The 17888-nt window shown below is 44.6% G+C and overlaps 1 protein-coding gene across 2 annotated transcripts in view; it reads left to right on the top strand.

The window, feature by feature from the left end:
- Positions 1–17888, top strand: part of armc10 (armadillo repeat containing 10) — a 59860-nt gene that overhangs the window by 35268 nt on the left and 6704 nt on the right. For both annotated transcript variants that reach the window (XM_072471329.1, XM_072471328.1), the window contains exon 5: positions 7371–7442. In XM_072471329.1, the coding sequence (XP_072327430.1) occupies positions 7371–7442 (72 nt within the window). The remainder of the gene's footprint in view (positions 1–7370; positions 7443–17888) is intronic.

Below are 17888 nucleotides of genomic sequence, written 5' to 3'. Positions count from 1 at the left end.
TTGTAAGCCCCCAGCCCGGCTTGACCCTGGAACCTACCACCCTTGACACCATCCTCGCTACACCCTTCCAAAAGTCCTCCAGCGCTGGGCACACCCAGAACATGTGGGTGTGGTTTGCTGGGCTCCCTGAGCACTTAACACACCTATCCTCGCACCCAAAGAACCGGCTTATCCTTGCCCCGGTCATGTGAGCCCTATGCAGCACCTTAAATTGTATGAGGCTGAGCCTCGCGCAAGAGGAGGAAGAGTTCACTCTCCCCAGGGCATCCGCCCACGTCCCCTCGTCAATCTCCTCACCCAACTCCTCCTCCCACTTACCCATTAGCTCCTCCACCGAGGCCTCCTCCTCCTCCTGCATCACCTGATAGGTTGCCGAGATCCTCCCCTCTCCAACCCACACCCCCTACAGCACCCTGTCCTGGACCCTGCGTGGCGGCAACAGTGGGAACTCCACCACCTGCCGCCGAACAAACGCCCTTACCTGCATATATTTGAAGGTGTTCCCCGGGGAGAGCCCAAACTTCTTCTCCAGCTCACCCAGGCTCTCCTGCCATTTCTTAGGCATCGCCTCATGCACCTCAACCTTCACCGCCAGGCCTAAGATCGCGTCCTCGTTCTTCTAGCCTTTTTGCCGCACGTCCCGGATCGCCGTCCCTTGGGCCTTCTGGGTCTCGAGCAGCTTGTCTATCGAAGCCTTCCTCGGCTCCAACAGCTCTGCCTTCAATTCCGTGAATCTCCTGCTGTTCCTGCGACCACTGCGCCCATGCTGCCTGGTCTCCACCCGCCGCCATCTTGGTTTTCCTCCCTCGCACTTTTCGCTGCTCCAAAACGACTTTTTTCACCGCTCCACTCCTGGTCCAATCCATACAGTGCCGGGGGAATGTTACTGTCACCTTCCCACACTGGGAACCGTCGAACAAATGCCGCCTGGGGCCCTAAAAAGAGCCCAAAAGTCAGTTTCTGGCGGGAGCTGCCGAACGTGCGACTTAGCTCCGCCTAGCCGCCACCGGAAGTCTGGTGGGGAAATTATTGAAAACAATTCTGAGCGACAGGATAAACTGTCACTTAGAAAGGCACAGATTGATCAGGGATAGTCAGCATGGTTTTGTTAGCGGAAGATCGTGTCTTATTAACTTAATGGTTGTTTTTGAGGAAGTAACAAGGAGGATTGATGAGAGCAATGCATTGTTTATTGTTTACATGGATTTCACCAAGGCATTTGACAAGGTCCAACACGACAGACTGGTCGGAAAAGTGAGATCTCATGGGATACAGGGGAAGGTGGCAGGTTGGAACCAAAATTAGCTCAGTATAAAGGAAACAAAATGTAATGGTGTGTGGATGTTTTTGCGAATGGAAAAGTTTCCAGTGTTGTTCCACAGGGTTCAGTGTTGGGGCCCTATATTTGCTGTTCATTACATATATTAATGATTTAGAGTTAAATGATTTAGACATAGACTGAGTGGCATGATTGGGAATTTGCAGATGACACGTGCTGTTAGGTAATTTGGACATTCTGAATTCTCCCTCTGTGTAACCGAACAGATGCCGGAATGTGGCGACTAGGGGCTTTTCACAGTCACTTCATTCCAGTTTTAATGTAAGCCTACTTGTGGCAATAAATATTATTATTATAAATTGGGCATATAGAAAAGGATAGCTGTCGACTACAGAATTATATTAATAGTTTGGTTGAGCAGGCAGAGAAGTGGCAAATGGATTTCAATCTGGAAAAGTGTGAAGTAATGTGTTTGGGGAGGGCAAACAAAACAAATGTATACTCAATAAATGGGAAAATATTTACAGGGGCTTAGGAAGTATTGGTAGAACTTGGAGTGCATGTGCACAGGTCCTTGAAGATGGCAAGACAGATGGACAAGGTGGCCAAGAAAGCTTGTGGAATGCTTTCCTTTATTGGGCGAGTTATTGAATTCAAAAGCAGGAATGTAATGATGGAATTGTACAAACGCTGGTTAGGACGCAATTGGAGGTTTGTATATAGTTCTGGTCACTGTGAGCGGTTTAGGTATTCCAGATCCGAAGGGACTATTTTACTAACCTATATCAGGTTAAGCCACCAAAAGAGGGAAATCTGTTTCTCTGTTAAGACTCACAATAACTCTCATGAGGGTAGGTTTCTTTTCTGTGTCTCAAACAGTTAAACAGGATTTCAGTTACTTTCTAGTGGAAGAAGTTCAGATAAGTCACTCATAACTAAAACCCCTTACCTCTGTCAGTCATGGATCCTTGTCACTTAAGACTTCCTAAATGAGTGTCTTGGATCTAAAACTTATTGCGAGTAAGACTGCACAGTTTAATTTATAATAGTATTTTTATTATAAAATATTCTCAATTGATAGATACAGAATTGCAGCGTTAAAAATATAAATTGATTAACAGTCCTTTGTTATGTTAAAAATATAAATCAGTTAACAGTTCTTTGTTATCTGCTAACAAACTAACTTCTCTAAGAGAAGGATATATCTAAACATGGAAAATCCTAAAGTATCTCATATCAATTTCTAATACATTTCTAAGAAGTTTAATAGAAACATACTTATAAAAACCACGATGGTCTTTGACGAAGCAGGCGGAAGAACAGAACTTTAACGCACTCTAGCAGGAGAGAGTGAGTGCCAGTTCTGCGTAACTGTTCCTCTTTTTATACATAATTTCCCCTATTTAGTGAAGGGCTTTTCCTGTATCTTATCTTTCATACTGGGCAATTTCCTATAGCCAGATCATGATTTGTGGCTTATTAACAATATGTGATTTAATGGCCTTAATGTCTGCTTAAATGTCAAGTGTCTAAGCTATATGGTCGGACAGGGAGTTGTTTGAGACGCATGGAAAAAATGAAAATGAAAATGTTCAATGTGTAGATGTTCAGATATGTAGATGTTCAGATAGCCACTATTCCAAATGGTCTTATCTTAAGTGTCAAAAGTTATATAGCTAGGAAAGAAGTTTGTTAATTTATTTGACTTGCTATTTCTAATTTCCCGCAGTCTAGCTTTTGGTTATAATTGCAGGAAGGTAATTTAAAGAATTTATGGGCTGTCAATTCAAGGATCTTCCTTATCCCGCATTTGTCCGGGGTGGCTTAATGATCTCAGCTAAAGTTTTTGCAGCTCATGGTGACTTTTGAAAGACCTTTCTGCTGAAGTGGTTTTATTCCACTTTGAATTGAAATACTTGATGTATTAATTTCTGCTACTTATACATGTCCCTATTCTAAACCAAATTCTGCAGACAGCGTGATCTCTATCACATCACCACATTACAGGAAGGACATTTTTGCTCTAGAGTGCAGAGGAGATTTACAAGAATGTTGCCATTTATAAGAAATGCTGCTATGAGGAGAGATTGGATAGGCTGGGTTATTTTTCTTTGAACAGAGGATGGATGCTAAGGGTGACCTAATTGCACTGAAAAGGGGCCTAGATAGGGTAGACAGGAAAGACTTGTTTCCTCTAGTTGAGGGATCAATTACCAGGGGGCATAGATTTAAGGTAATTGGTAGAAGGATTAGAGGGGACATGAGGAAAATCCTTTTCACCCAGAGAGTGGTGAGCATTTGGAATTCTCTGCCAAAGTTCGTGGTTGAGGCCGAAACGTTCAACTCATTTAATAGGATTTGCGTCTGAAGTGCTGTAACCTGCAAGGATATGAACCTGGTGCCGGAAGGTGGGATTAAAATGAACGATTGGTTTCTTTTCTCGGCCGGTGTAGACACGATGGATTAAATGGCCTCTTGCTGCACTGTAAGGAAGGGAGTTTCAGGATGGCACAGCAGTTAGCATTGCTGCCTCACTGCGGCAAGGACCCAGGTTTGATCCTGACCTTGGATGACTGTCTGTGTGGAGTTTGCATGTTCTATCCCTTGTCTGCATGGGTTTCCTCCGGGTGCTCCCACAGTTCAAAGATATGCAGGTTAGGTGGATTGGCCATGCTAAATTGCCCCTTAGTGTCCAAAGATGTGCAGGTTAGGTGAGGTTAAGGACATAGGGTGGGGGAGTGGGCCTCAGTAGGGTGGTCTTTTAGAGGGCCAGTGCAGACTCAATTGGCTGAACGGCCTCCTGCAATGTAAGGATTCCATCATTCTATGATATTTACCCAGTGACAGTGAAGGAATGGCAATACAGTTCCAAGCCAGGATGTTATGCGACTTGGAGGGGAACTCGCAGGTGACAGTGTTCCCAGGCACCTGTTGCTCTTGTTCTTCTAGGTGTTTAGAGGTCACGGGTTTGAAAGGTGCTGTGAAAGGAGCCTTAGTGCATTGCTGCAGTACTTCTCATAGACGGTACACGCTGCTGCCAATGTGCATTAGTGGTGGAGAATGAATATTTAAGTTGGTGGATGGGATGCTAGTCAAGTTGCTTTATCCTTGATGGTGTCAAGCTTCTTGAGTGATATTGTAGCTGCACTCAATTACAGAATGGCTACGGTGCAGAAGGAAACCATTTGGCCCATCATGTCCGCTTTCCAAATGGGCATTGCGGCGTAGTGTCTTTCCTGACATTTCACCGTACCCCTGCACATTGTTTCTATTCAATCATCTAATGCCCTCTTAAATGCTTCGATTGAATCTGCCTCCACCACACTTCCAGGCAGTGAATACCCAAACCATTTGTTGTGTGAAAATGTTTTTTCTCACATCACATTTGCTTCTTTTGGAAAACACTTTTAATCTGTGCCCTCTCATTCTTGGTCCTTTTATGAGCAGGAACAGTTTCTCCTATCTACTCTGTCCAGCCCCCTCATGATTTTGAATATCTCCATCAAATCTCATCTTAACCTTCTTCTTTCCAAGGAGAACAGTCTCTCCAATCTATCCTCATAGCTGAAGTTTCTCATCCCTGAAACCATTTTTGTAAACCTCTTCTTCACTCTCTCCAACGCCTTCACATCTTTCTTATAGCGTGGCACACAGAACTGTAAAGAATATTCCAGCTGAGGTCCAACACGTGTCTTGCATAAATTCAGCATAAGCTCCTTGCTCTTGTACTCTACGCCCTATTAATAAAGATGCTTTATTAATGGCTCTATCCACCTGCCTGCCATCTTCAATGATCTATACACATATACACCAAGGTCCCTCTGTTCCTACACCTCTTTAAGAATTATATCCCTTATTTTATATGGTCTCTCCATGTTCTTCCTATCAAAATGCAACACTTCCCTGCATTGAACTTAATTTGCTACCTATATGCCCATTCCACCAGCTTGTCTGTGTCCTTCTCAAGATCTACACTGTGCTCTTCAGAGTTTACAGTACTTCCAAGTTTTGTGTCATCCATAGTCTTTGCAATTTTCCTCTACACACGAAGAGCGGGATTATTAATGTATATCAAGAAAAGAAAGGATTCCAATATCAACCCCTGGGGAACGTCAACAAACCTTCCTCCAGCCGAAAAAATATTTATTGACCATTACTCTCTGCTTCTTATTATTCAACCAATTTTGTTCCAAGGCAAGTGAAAATCATTCCATCAGACCTTGACTTGTGCCTTTTAGATGGTACACAGGCTTTGGGGAGTCGGGAGGTTAATTACTTGCCGCAGAATTCCCAGCCTCTGATCTGCTTTTGTAGCCATGATGTGGAGATGGTGGCACTGGACTGGCGTGGGCACAGTAAGAAGTCTCACAACACCGGGTTAAAGTCCAACAGTTTTATTTGAAATCACAACCTTTCGGAGCGTTGCTCCTTCATTAGGTGAAGTGGAGGCAAGTTCATAAACACAGCATATATAGGCAGAGACACAATTACAGATTGGAATGTGAAGAATGTGTAAGCTTATGATTTCAAATAAACCTGGTGTGAGACTTCTTACTTTGCTCTTGTATCCACAGTATTTACATGGATAGTCCAGTTCAGTGTCTGATCAATGGTAACTCCCAGGATGTTGATACGTTAAATGAGTTTGGGCAGTCCCAATCTAGTTCCTAGTGAGTATAAGGTTATACACACCTATCAAGGACAACCAAGTGGTTGATGTGGGAAATGGGAATCAAAGTCACTTTGGAGCATTAGGGATGATGTTTCTTGACTAAGGCACATTGTGGGAACTGAGTAGAGGACCTGACCTTGGAGTACTTTATGTTAACCATGGATGCCTGAAACAGGAATAATTATATTACTGAATACAGACATCCTTTCATCTTGTTGATAACAATAAATAAGTCAAAATTTAAAGAGAAATATTGTATTTCTACAAACAAATTTCTACCATTTGCTGTACCTTTTGATGGAGTTCTCTCAATAAACTTCTGTGTTTCTAGATTGCTGTAAAACGTTGCTCTTTAACCATAAACAACTATATAAAATCAGATCATATTAGAATAAGGACAGAATACATAACCTTAAGATGTGTACCGAATTACATTTGTGCACTGTTCTATTCTATTAATGCAACCTAAACAAAGCATGTGCTTGATGAGCAGTAGTATCGTAATGTAAATTTAGATTAATGTATTTTGGTTTCACTGGAAGTTAAGTCTCCTTGATGATTGACGATATTGAGTTCTTCCTGCCCTCAGTCTGGTCTCAGTCAAAGGCTGAGTCAGATTTATAAACATTCCTTTGTTTTATTTCAAATAGCTTGCAAGCTAGACTCACTCTGATAACCCAGGACCAACGCTGTTCCTGAGATCCCCAGAGGAAGTGAGTGAAAACAAAGCACATAACAACTTATACACATGAACATAGAATCAAGTTTCACACCCGACCAAATAAGGCCAGGTGGCAAATGTAAGATTCTCATAGGTCTTTCTCACACAGTCCTTGACCTGGCCATATAAGCTGTCCCTTTCACCCAGCATCCTCTGCACAAAGAACCGGTCCTAATGGCTGCCCATCCCCCTTCTTCCTCTCTTGAATCCCACTTGCAGGCTGCACATTAAGATTTTACTCCTAACTTGGCCTAACTACCCATCATACCTTTCTGTTCATTTCCTCATGATCGGTGAATTAGTCTTAAGTAGGTAAACCATACAGATCGGGAACATCACAGGTTTGGTACCTGGTGTTAGCTTATCTCAGTGGGGGCAGCGATAGTAAGCAAGGATTGCATCCATGGGTTAGAGTGAGGTAAATTGACCAGGGTTCCAGATTTGATAGCTTTCCAATTATCCCTGCTGACATATTGAAGTCTTGCAAGGACAAAATTCAACTTGGTTATGATGTTCTGTCAAATCAAATAGTCTGTTCACACTTATGAAAACTCACACATTAAGAATTACTAATTAGACGGTGATTGGCACCTGATAAACTACATACATTTTAGCCTCAGGAGAGATGGTGGCAGGTGATCTAGGTTGAGTTTTCATAAACAGTGCTTATAAGGAATTTTTATTTGTTTAAAAAACAGGTTCAGGTATTAAAAATCCTGGTAAATTTGTCTGCAAACCCAGGCGTCGCTCACGACCTTCTCTGTGTTCAGGTAAGATTCAAACTATTGCAATTAATTGAAGCCATTTTGCAGTTGAATGCTTGATTTAAACAGGATACAAATAGAAATTAAACCTTTTACTCCTTGCCTAATAGTCCATAGATATTGTCAGTCCTAATGTAACATTTTGTTCAGAATGATCTTCACTTATTTTATCCACTCACATTGTTTTATGTTTGGTGGGGTGAAGATCAGGATTTCCAGAAAGTTTGAACAGATGCCCAGCGTAAGTACTTTCAGTTTTAGACAGCTTTGTTACCAGTTTGGATTTTGAGTTCACTTTGCAATGCCAATATTGATTTGGTATCCCAATGATTGACACTGATAGCAAAATGTAGTCGATGTGAAGCATGACTAATTGAAAATGATTTTGTATAAGTGTAGGATTTAGCACAACTGGTCCTTTCTGATTAACCTGGTGGTTAATGTGCATGTAAACCCAGTCTTCTGCGAAACCACAATGGTACAGTTTGATTATTCAGCAGTGCGTACCTTCTCTTCACCTACCTATGTGTAAAGCGCTCAGGTCCAGATGTGTGAAAACCAAAGCGTAGGAACAAGTGCGCCCAGGTTGACTGATAAGTATTAACCAGTTAAAATCGGTCAATTAACAAACAGGTGACAAACTACCTGCAGCTTGCATATAAAATGTGAGCAATTGCCACCATCCTCCTCACAAAACATAGCCTGTCAAATAGAACTTTGAGTTGCAGAGAAGCAAGCAGTTATTGCTATTATGGCACTGAATCCCAGACATGAGTGTCCTTATACTTGGTCTGATGATAACGACTTCAACTGTCAGCCCAAGTGTCAGAAAATTTGTTTATATGATGAGCCTGTCTTCAGTAGGGTGGAAATCTCTTGGAGAAGACGTTGCAATGTTCAGGGTGTCAAAACCTATTTTCATATACTAAATGCTTAATCCAGATGCTTGTATAGGGGTTTTGGCAAAGAAATATGTATACCTCTGATGAGTGGGGTTGCCAACTCTGGAGGCATTCCTGGAGGTTTGATATGATGTCTGCAAATGTTATTGCATTTACCTAATAAAGATTGGGTCCCCTGTGGTTGATTAAGTTTACTTGTAGTTTTGAACTACTAACTATTCTGGAAGAACTGGCAGTTGAAGAGGGGAAACCACTGGCTCCTAGCTCTGCAGGGAATGTCCACCTCATTCCCCAGTCTCCGCTCCCCCCCACTCTCTCTGCCCAAGCATAACCCTCACCCCCCGTTCAATGTTGTAAGTATGTTTTTGCTTTCGTGGTTTTGTGTGAATGTGATACTTTTCTGCTTTAATTCTTCCTCCTGTATCTCCTCATTAGCCAAACTATAATTATTGCTACTCTGAAATTTCTTCTTGTTCATCCTAAGCTTCAAATACACTGTGATTTGTATGTTTTCCTCCCAGTGCCTTTGTAAAAGCCAAGTAGTATTAATTAAATAGAGAAATACAAGGGACATTGTAATGAGAAGAGAGAGCTAGAGATGAAATAAGGATTCACCCTCAGATGCTGGACATTTTTGTTGTATTCTGTCTAGGTGTTCAAGAGAGATGTTAGAAAAGTATCTTTAGATAATAGAAATAATTTAAAATCTGGAACACACTTGGATTTTAGAAAGAGTTGCAAAATGTTGATGGAAAGTTAAGTGTTTAGTATGAGGGCAGCATGGTGGCGCAGTGATTAGGCGCTGACGACCCGAGTTCGAATCCAAGCCCTGGGTTACTGTCAGTGTGGAGTTTGCACATTCTCCCAGTGTCTGCCTGGGTTTCACCCCCACAATCCAAAGGTTTTTTTTCTCATATTTATAAACAGTTGTACATATACATCACATTTTTCTTGACGCGCTAATTTCCTTTATTATGCAGAGAGGTTTATTTTGTCCTTCGTTTAACTGACCCTATGTACATTTCGCTGCCCTCCGGATCAGTCTAAAGTTCCTCCCCCTTCCCCATTGCGTGTGTCCCCTGTCCCCCCCTCCCGGCTTCGCCTGTGTTTTTATTTTATTTTCCGGAAAGAATGAAAAAAAAGGGGGGGTAGCCCCCTCATCTCTTGTGGTTTAAAAAAAAATTCTTATTATCTTACTCCTCGTTGCTGGCCTCGAACAGGTTTTGGAACAGGCCGACAAACTGCCCCCAAGTGCCCAGGAAGCCTTCCTCTGACCCCCGGATGGCCTACTTAATCTTCTCCAGGTGGAGAAATTCCGAAAGGTCAGCGAGCCAGTCTGCAGCCGTGGGTGGTGTTGCCGATCGCCAGCCGAGCAGGATTCTCCGGTGTGCGATTTGGGAAGCGAAAGCGAGGGCGTTGGCCCTCTTCCCCATGTGTAGTTCTGGCTGCTCTGATACCCTGACGTTTGTCACTATCGGGCATGGCTTCACCCTCACCCCAACAACCTTGCACATTGCCTCAGAAAAGGCTGCCCAGAACCCAGCAAGTTTGGGACAAGGCCAAAACATGTGGATGTGGTTGGCCGGGACCCTCTGCCACTGTTCACATTTGTCCTCCACCTCTGGGAAGAACCTGCTCATTCGGGTTTTGTTCAGGTGTGCTCTGTGCACCACTTTGAGCTGCATTAGGCTTAGCCTTGCGCAGGAGGAGGTGGAGTTAACCCTGCTCAGTGCTTCCGTCCAGAGTCCCCACCCTACCTCTGTCCCCAGTTCGTCCTCCCATTTTTGTCTGGTCTCGTCAAGTGGAGTCCGAGCTCTGTCCAGTAGCTGTCCATATATTTTCCACGTAGCCCCCCCTTCTCGTTGCTTGTGCCTATCAGGTCCTCTCGTAGTGTGCTTTCTGGGGGCCCAGGGTACCCCACTGTCTCTTTGCGGAGGAAGTATTTTATTTGGAGGTGTCTCATTTCCTGTCCTTTTGCTAGTTTCCACTTCCTCATCAGTTCGTCCCACAACCCAAAGATGTGCTGGTTAGGTAGATTGGCCACACTAAATTGCCCCTTAATTGGAATAAATAAATAAATAAATAAATGGGTATTCTAAATTTATAAAAAGAAAAAAAAAGTGTTAGTATGAGAAAACAAAATGTTTCTTGAAGATATCCTGCAGTGGAAAAGGTTGTTAAGAGTTCCTGAAATCTGAGGAGATATGAGGCCAAAAATTTCAATGGAGCCATCAAAGAGATCAGGTGTACTCATTGGTAATATTTGTATGAGATATGAAAAAACGGTATTTTTGAAGAAGTGAAATAAACCAAACATTTATTGCACCATTGAAAGCATGGAGGAGACCAGTGTACAATGATTAAGCTGTTGTACTTGAGAAGAATGCAGGTAGTGTGTGGAGATGAAACCTAAAGGAAGTTGATGTATATGGATTGAAACCTTTATAAGACTGAATGGGGTTGGATGATAAATGGAAGTTCATTAACAAAGAGAGTGAACAGGGTAGAAAAGGGAACATGCCTTGGGGAGCCTCTGTGATGTTAAAATAGGACCACCCTAACAGCACAATTATTTTGGGTCTAGTAATATTGGATGAAGACTGATATCTGTGATGCTGGGTCGTCGTCCTCCTCTACCTACCTCCCAATGTGGAAAATTACCCAGGTATGTCCTGCACACAAGCCAATCAGTCTACTCTCGATTATCAGCAAAATGATGGAACGGGTCATCAACAATGCTATCAAGCGGAACTCACTCAGCAATAACCTACTCACGATGCTCAATTTGGTTCCGCCAAGGTCACTTAGCTCCTGAGCTCATTACAGCCTTGATTCAAACATGGACAAAAGAGTTGAACTCCAGAGGTGAGGTGAGAGTGAGTGACCTTGACATCATGGCAGCATTTGACTGAGTATGGCATCAAAGAGCCCTAGCAAAACTGCAGTCACTGGAAATCGGGGGAGAAACCTCCACTGGTTGGAGTCACAGCTGGCAAAGGAAGATGGTTGTGGTTGTTGGAGGTCAATTATCTCAGCTGCAAGACATCACTGCAGGAGTTCCTTTGAGTATTGTTCTAGGCCCTGCTTCGTTAATGACCATCCTTCCATCATAAGGTCAGAAGTGGGGATGTTCACTGATGACTGCACAATGTTCAGCACCATTGACAGATCCTCAGATACTGAAGCAAGACCTGGACAATATCCAGGCTTGGGCTGACAAGTGGCAAGTAACATTCGTAACACAAGTGAGAGGCATTTATCTTCTTCAACAAGAGAGGATCCAACCAACACCCTTGACATTCAATAGTATTACCATCGCTGAATCCCCCACTATCAACATCCTAGGGGTTACAATTTTGACCAGTAACTGAACTGGACTAGCCATATAAATACTGTGGCTACCAGAACAAGTCAAAGGCTAGGAATCCTATAGCGAGTAACTCGCCTTCTAACTCTCCAAATCCAGTCCACCATCTTCAAGGCACAAGTCAGGAATGTAATGGAATACTCTCCACTTGCCTGGGTGAGAGCAACTCCAATCACACCCAAGAAGCTCAACACTATCCTGGACAAAGCAGCCGTCTTGATTGCTACCCCTTCCACAAACATTCAATCCCTCAGCCACCGACGAACAGTGGATGCTGTGTGTTCCATCTACATGCGGCATTATAGGAACTCGCCAACGTTCCTTAGGAACCACGACCACTACCATCTAGGACAAGAGCAGCAGTTACCAGGGAACACCACCACCTTGAGGTTCCCCTTCAAGCCATAAGACCTTAAGACATAGGAGCAGAATTAAGCCATTTGGCCATCAAGTTGCTCCACCATTCGATCATGGCTGATATGTTTCTCATCCCCATTCTCCTGCCTTCACCTCATAACCCCTGATCCCCCTACTAATCATGAACCTATCTATCTCTGTCTTAAAGACAGTCAGTGATTTGGCCTCCACAGCCTTCTGCGGCAAAGAGTTCCACAGATTCACCACCCTCGGGCTGAAGAAATTCCTCCTCATCTCAGTTTTAAAGGATCGTCCCTTCAGTTTGAGGCTATGCCCTCGGTTTCTAGTTTTTCCTACTAGTGGAAACATCCTCTCCACGTCCACTCTAGCCAGGCCTCTCAGTATCCTGTAAGGTTAAGTAAGATCCTGATAAGAGTTCAATAAGTCACTCACCATCCTGACTTAGAAATATCTCACCATTCCTTCACTGTCACTGGGTCAAAATCCTGGAGTTTCCTCCCTAACAGCAGGAATTTCAGGATTTCTTTTTAAATATTTGCAATGTGCTTCACCCACAGACTCTTCTCGCATATTTTCACTAATAAAATAGGAATTCAAATGGCCACTTTATTGTTGGGATAACTTCCAAAATCTTTCTTAAACTCAATTTTAGGTTTTCTTCTGTTTTCTTCTGTTTGTTATGAGAATTTATTTATTTATACGCAAAATGTAAGAAGTAGCCTGAGTTGAGTAGGCTGCAGCTCCCTTTTCAGTCAGCATCACAGTGAAGAATTTTGGGAAACCGTGTCCTGCAGTCAGCATCACAGTGAAGCAAGCAGTAAAGGGACTTCAAGAGGTGCAAGTCAGAGCAGCGGGACTTCAAGCAGCGAGAGATAGGCTGTCCTGGTGCCGAAGACCAGCAGAAGCTTGACGATTGCTGTACTCACTACTAGAAGAGGTCACTCAGCTGCTCCATCTGTGGGGAGTGCTGAGGGAGCAGCAAGAGCACTGAAGAACCAATCTTGGTGAGGCCAAACAGCACGGGGCCTATACCAGATCCAGAAGGAGCAGTGCGAGGATCGGGAGGGCCGAGAACCCGGCCGGGGCGAGGCCAGGCAGCACAGGATCTACAAAAGGATGAGAAGGAGTAGTGGGAGTGCCGATGGAGCAGTAAGAGCACCAGAGATCTGACCTGGACATGGCCAGGCAGTGAGGGGACCACAAAAGGCCCAGAAGGAGCAGCGAGAGGAATGGGAGTGGTGACTTATTGGCAAGAGCATCGACAATCACCACCATTGCCTGTTCCCAGAGAGTGCTATAACACTTCAAAAATGCCGCCATTGACAGGCAGGCAGATGACCGGTGGACGATGAGTGTTTGTTAATCCCCGTCCTACATAGAGCCTGGCCTCCAGTCATCTTGGATTTCCCTGTCATTGGGCCGAGACCACGCTGCGTTGGGACCTTGTGGTGGTTGGTGTGCAGTCGTGCCATGTAAAAAAAATCTTCGCACAGGCATCTTCAACCCCACCCCCATCCACCCATCCAAATGAATTTTGCGCCCTGGAACGTCAGGGCCCTTATGGACAACCCCAACAGTGACAGACCTGAATGTCACACCGTCATCATAGTCCGGGAACTCTGGTGCTACCACATTGATATCACCACCCTGACTAAGACACGACTGGCGGGAGAAGGCCAGCATAAAGAACAAGGTGGCGGATACACCTTCTTCTGGTAAGGCAAACCAGAAGGATGTCATATCTATGGGGTAGGCTTTGCCATAAAAAATGAATTGGTCGGATGCCTCCACAAATCCCCCTGCGGGTAAGTGAATACTTCATGACTCTACGGATCACACTGGCCCAGAAGTGGCAAATCACAGCCCTCAGTTCCCATGCCCCAACCCTAGACACAATGGATTAGGCAAAAGAGGCATTCTACTTCAGCCTCAACCAAACATTGTCCCGCATCCCAAAGGGAGAGAAGCTCCTCAGTGACTTTAGAGTCGGGAGGGACACAAACCTTTGTAAAGCTGTGTCAAGCAGGGAGGACTAGGGAAAACAAACCCCAATGGAGTTGAATTCCTGATGAAATGCCCAGAACATGACCTTGCCACGTCTGCCAGAGAGACCAGCATAAGACCTCATGGCAACACACCCGCTCCACATATTGACACCTAATGGACTGTGGGGGTGACAACACAGGTGGAAAATCTGGAGAGAATTTGGAAACGTGATTCTTTCCAGAAAGATTGTGTTTGCTGATTTTCTCTGCCTGTCGCTGGCAATGTCACGTGCTTCAAGCCCAGAAAGGACAGGAACCTCATTTAAATAGATTTTAATGCATTTAAATCTCATTAATGGGAGCCCTGCCACATGATCCCCCCTCACGAAATATTTATATCTCGCCGACATGATTACAACAGGTTGGGCAGCACGGTGGCACAGTGGTAGCACTGCAGTCTCACGGTGCCCAGGTCCCAGGTTCGATCCCGGCTCTGGGTCACTGTCCGTGTGGTGTTTGCTCATTCTCCCCGTGTTTGCGCGGGTTTTGCCCCCATAGAACATAGAGCATTACAGCGCAGTACAGGCCCTTCAGCCCTCGATGTTGTGCCGACCTGTGAAACGACTATAAAGCCCATCTACACTATTCCCTTATCATCCATATGTTTATCCAATGACCATTTAAATGCCCTTAATGTTGGCGAGTCCACTACTGTTGCAGGCAGGGCATTCCACACCCTTACTACTCTCTGAGTAAAGAACATACCTCTGACATCTGTCCTATATCCATCTCCCCTCAATTTAAAGCTATGTCCCCTCGTGCTAGCCATCACCATCCGAGGAAAAAGGCTCTCACTGTCCACCCTATCTAATCCTCTGATCATCTTGTATGCTTCAAGTCACCTCTTAACCTTCTTCTCTCTAGCGAAAACAGCCTCAAGTCCCTCAGCCTTTCCTCATAAGACCTTCCCTCCATACCAGGCAACATCCTGGTAAATCTCCTCTGCACCCTTTCCAATGCTTCCACATCCTTCCTATAATGCGGCGACCAGAACTGCACGCAATACTCCAAATGTGGCTGCACCAGAGTTTTGCAACATGACCTCATGGCTCCGAAACTCAATCTCTCTACCAATAAAAGCTAACACACCGTACGCCTTCTTAACAACCCTATCAACCTGGGTGACAACTTTCAGGGATCTATATACATGGACACCGAGACCTCTCTGCTCATCCACACTACCAAGAATCTTACCATTAGCCCAGTGCTCTTCTTCCTGTTATTCCTTCCAAAATGAATCACCTCACACTTTTCTGCATTAAACTCCATTTGCCACCTCTCAGCCCAGTTCTGCAGCTTATCTATGTCCCTCTGTAACCTGCAACATCCTTCCGCACTGTCCACAACTCCACCGACTTTAGTGTCATCTGCAAATTTACTCACCCATCCCTCTACGCCCTCCTCCAGGTCATTTATAAAATGACAAACAGCAGTAGCCCCAAAACAGATCCTTGTGGTACACCACTAATAACTGAACTCCAGTCTGAACATTTCCCATCAACCACCACCCTCTGTCTTCTTACAGCTAGCCAATTTCTGATCCAAACTGCTAAATCACCCTGAATCCCATGCCTCCGTATTTTCTGCAGTAGCCTACCGTGGGGAACCTTATCAAATTCTTTACTGAAATCCATATACACCACATCAACTGCTTTACCCTCGTCCACCTGTTTGGTCACCTTCTCAAAGAACTCAATAAGGTTTGTGAGGCACGACATACCCTTCACAAAACCGTGTTGACTATCCCTAATCAAATTATTCCTTTCTAGATGATTATAAATCCTATCTCTTATAAACCTTTCCAAGACTTTGCCCACAACAGAAGTAAGGCTCACTGGTCTATAGTTACCGGGGTGGTCCCTACCCCCCTTGAACAAGGGACAACATTTGCTATCCTCCAGTCTTCTGGCACTATTCCTGTAGACAATGATGACAAAAGGTCAAAGCCGAAGGCTCAGCAATCTCCTCCCTAGCTTCCCAGAGAATCCTAGGATAAATCCCATCCGGCCCAGGGGACTTATCTATTTTCACACTTTTCAGAATTGCTAACACCTCCTCCTTATGAACCTCAAGCCCTTCTAGTCTAGTAGCCTGTATCTCAGTATTCTCAACAACATTGTCTTTTTCCTGTGTGAATACTGACGAAAAATATTCATTTAGCACCTCTCCTATCTCCTCGGACTCCACGCACAACTTCCCACGACTGTCCTTGACTGGCCCTACTCTTAAGGTAGTCATTCTTTTATTCCTGACATACCTGTAGAAAGCTTTAGGGTTATCCTTTATCCTCCCTGCCAAAGACTTCTCATGTCCCCTCCTGGCTCTTCTTAGTTCTCTCTTTAGGTCCTTCCTAGCTAACTTGTAACTCTCGAGCACCCTAACTGAACCTTCACATCTCATCTTTACATAAGCCTCCTCCTTCCTCTTGACAAGTGATTCAACTACTTTAGTAAACCACGGTTCCCTCGCTCGACCACTTCCTCCCTGCCCGACAGGTACATACTTATCAAGGACACGCAGTAGCTGTTCCTTGAACAAGCTCCACATTTCAATTGTGCCCATACCCTGCAGTTTCCTTCCCCATCCTATGCATCCTAAGTCTCGCCTCGTTGCATCATAATTGCCTTTCCCCCAGCTATAACTCTTGCCCTGCGGTATATACCTATCCCTTTCCATCTCTAAAGTAAACGTAACCGAATTGTGGTCACTATCACCAAAGTGCTCACCTACCTCCAAATCTAACACTTGTCTTGGTTCATTACCCAATACCAAATCCAATGATGCCTTGCGTCTTGTTGGCCTATCTACATACATGTCAGGAAACCCTCCTGCACGCATTGGACAAAAACGGACCCATCTAAAGTACTCGAACCATAGCGTTTCCAGTCAATATTTGGAAAGTTAAAGTCCCCCATAACAACTACCCTGTTACTTTCGCTCCTATCCAGAATCCTCTTTGCAATCCTTTCCTCTACATCTCTGGAACTTTGCGGAGGCCTATAGAAAACACCCAACAGGGTGACCTCTCCTTTCCTGTTTCTAACCTCAGCCCATACTACCTCAGTAGACGAGTCCTCATCAAACGTCCTTTCTGCCACCGTAATACTGTCCTTGACTAACAATGCCACCCCTCCCCCTCTTTTACCACCTACCCTGAGCTTACTGAAATATCTAAACCCCGGAACCTGCAACAACCATTCCTGTCCCTGCTCTATCCATGTCTCCGAAATGGCCACAACATTGAAGTCCCAGGTACCAACCCATGCCGCAAGTTCACCCACCTTATTCCGGATGCTCCTGGTGTTGAAGTAGACACACTTTAAACCAACTTCCTGCCTGCTGGTATACTCCTGCAACCTTGAAACCTTACTCATGACCTCACTACTCTCAACCTCCTGTATACTGGAGCTACAATTCAGGTTTCCAACCCCCTGCTGAATTAGTTTAAACCCTCCCGAAGAGCATTAGCAAATTTCCCCCCAAGGATATTGGTACCCCTCTGGTCCAGGTGTAGACCATCCCATTTGTAGAGGTCCCCCCTACCCCAGAATGAGCCCCAATTATCCAGGTATCTGAAACCCTCCCTCCTGCACCATCCCTGTAGCCACATGTTCAACTGCTCACTCTCCCTATTCCTCGTCTCGCTAGCACGTGGCACGGGTAACAACCCAGAGATAATAACTCTGTTTGTTCTAGCTCTAAGTTTCCACCCTAGCTCCCTGAATTCCTGCCTTACATCCCTATCCTTTTTCCTACCTAT

The sequence above is a fragment of the Scyliorhinus torazame genome, chromosome 13, assembly GCF_047496885.1.
Source record: "Scyliorhinus torazame isolate Kashiwa2021f chromosome 13, sScyTor2.1, whole genome shotgun sequence".
Taxonomy (NCBI): Eukaryota; Metazoa; Chordata; class Chondrichthyes; order Carcharhiniformes; family Scyliorhinidae; genus Scyliorhinus; species Scyliorhinus torazame.
This window is presented reverse-complemented; position numbering and strand designations above follow the sequence as displayed.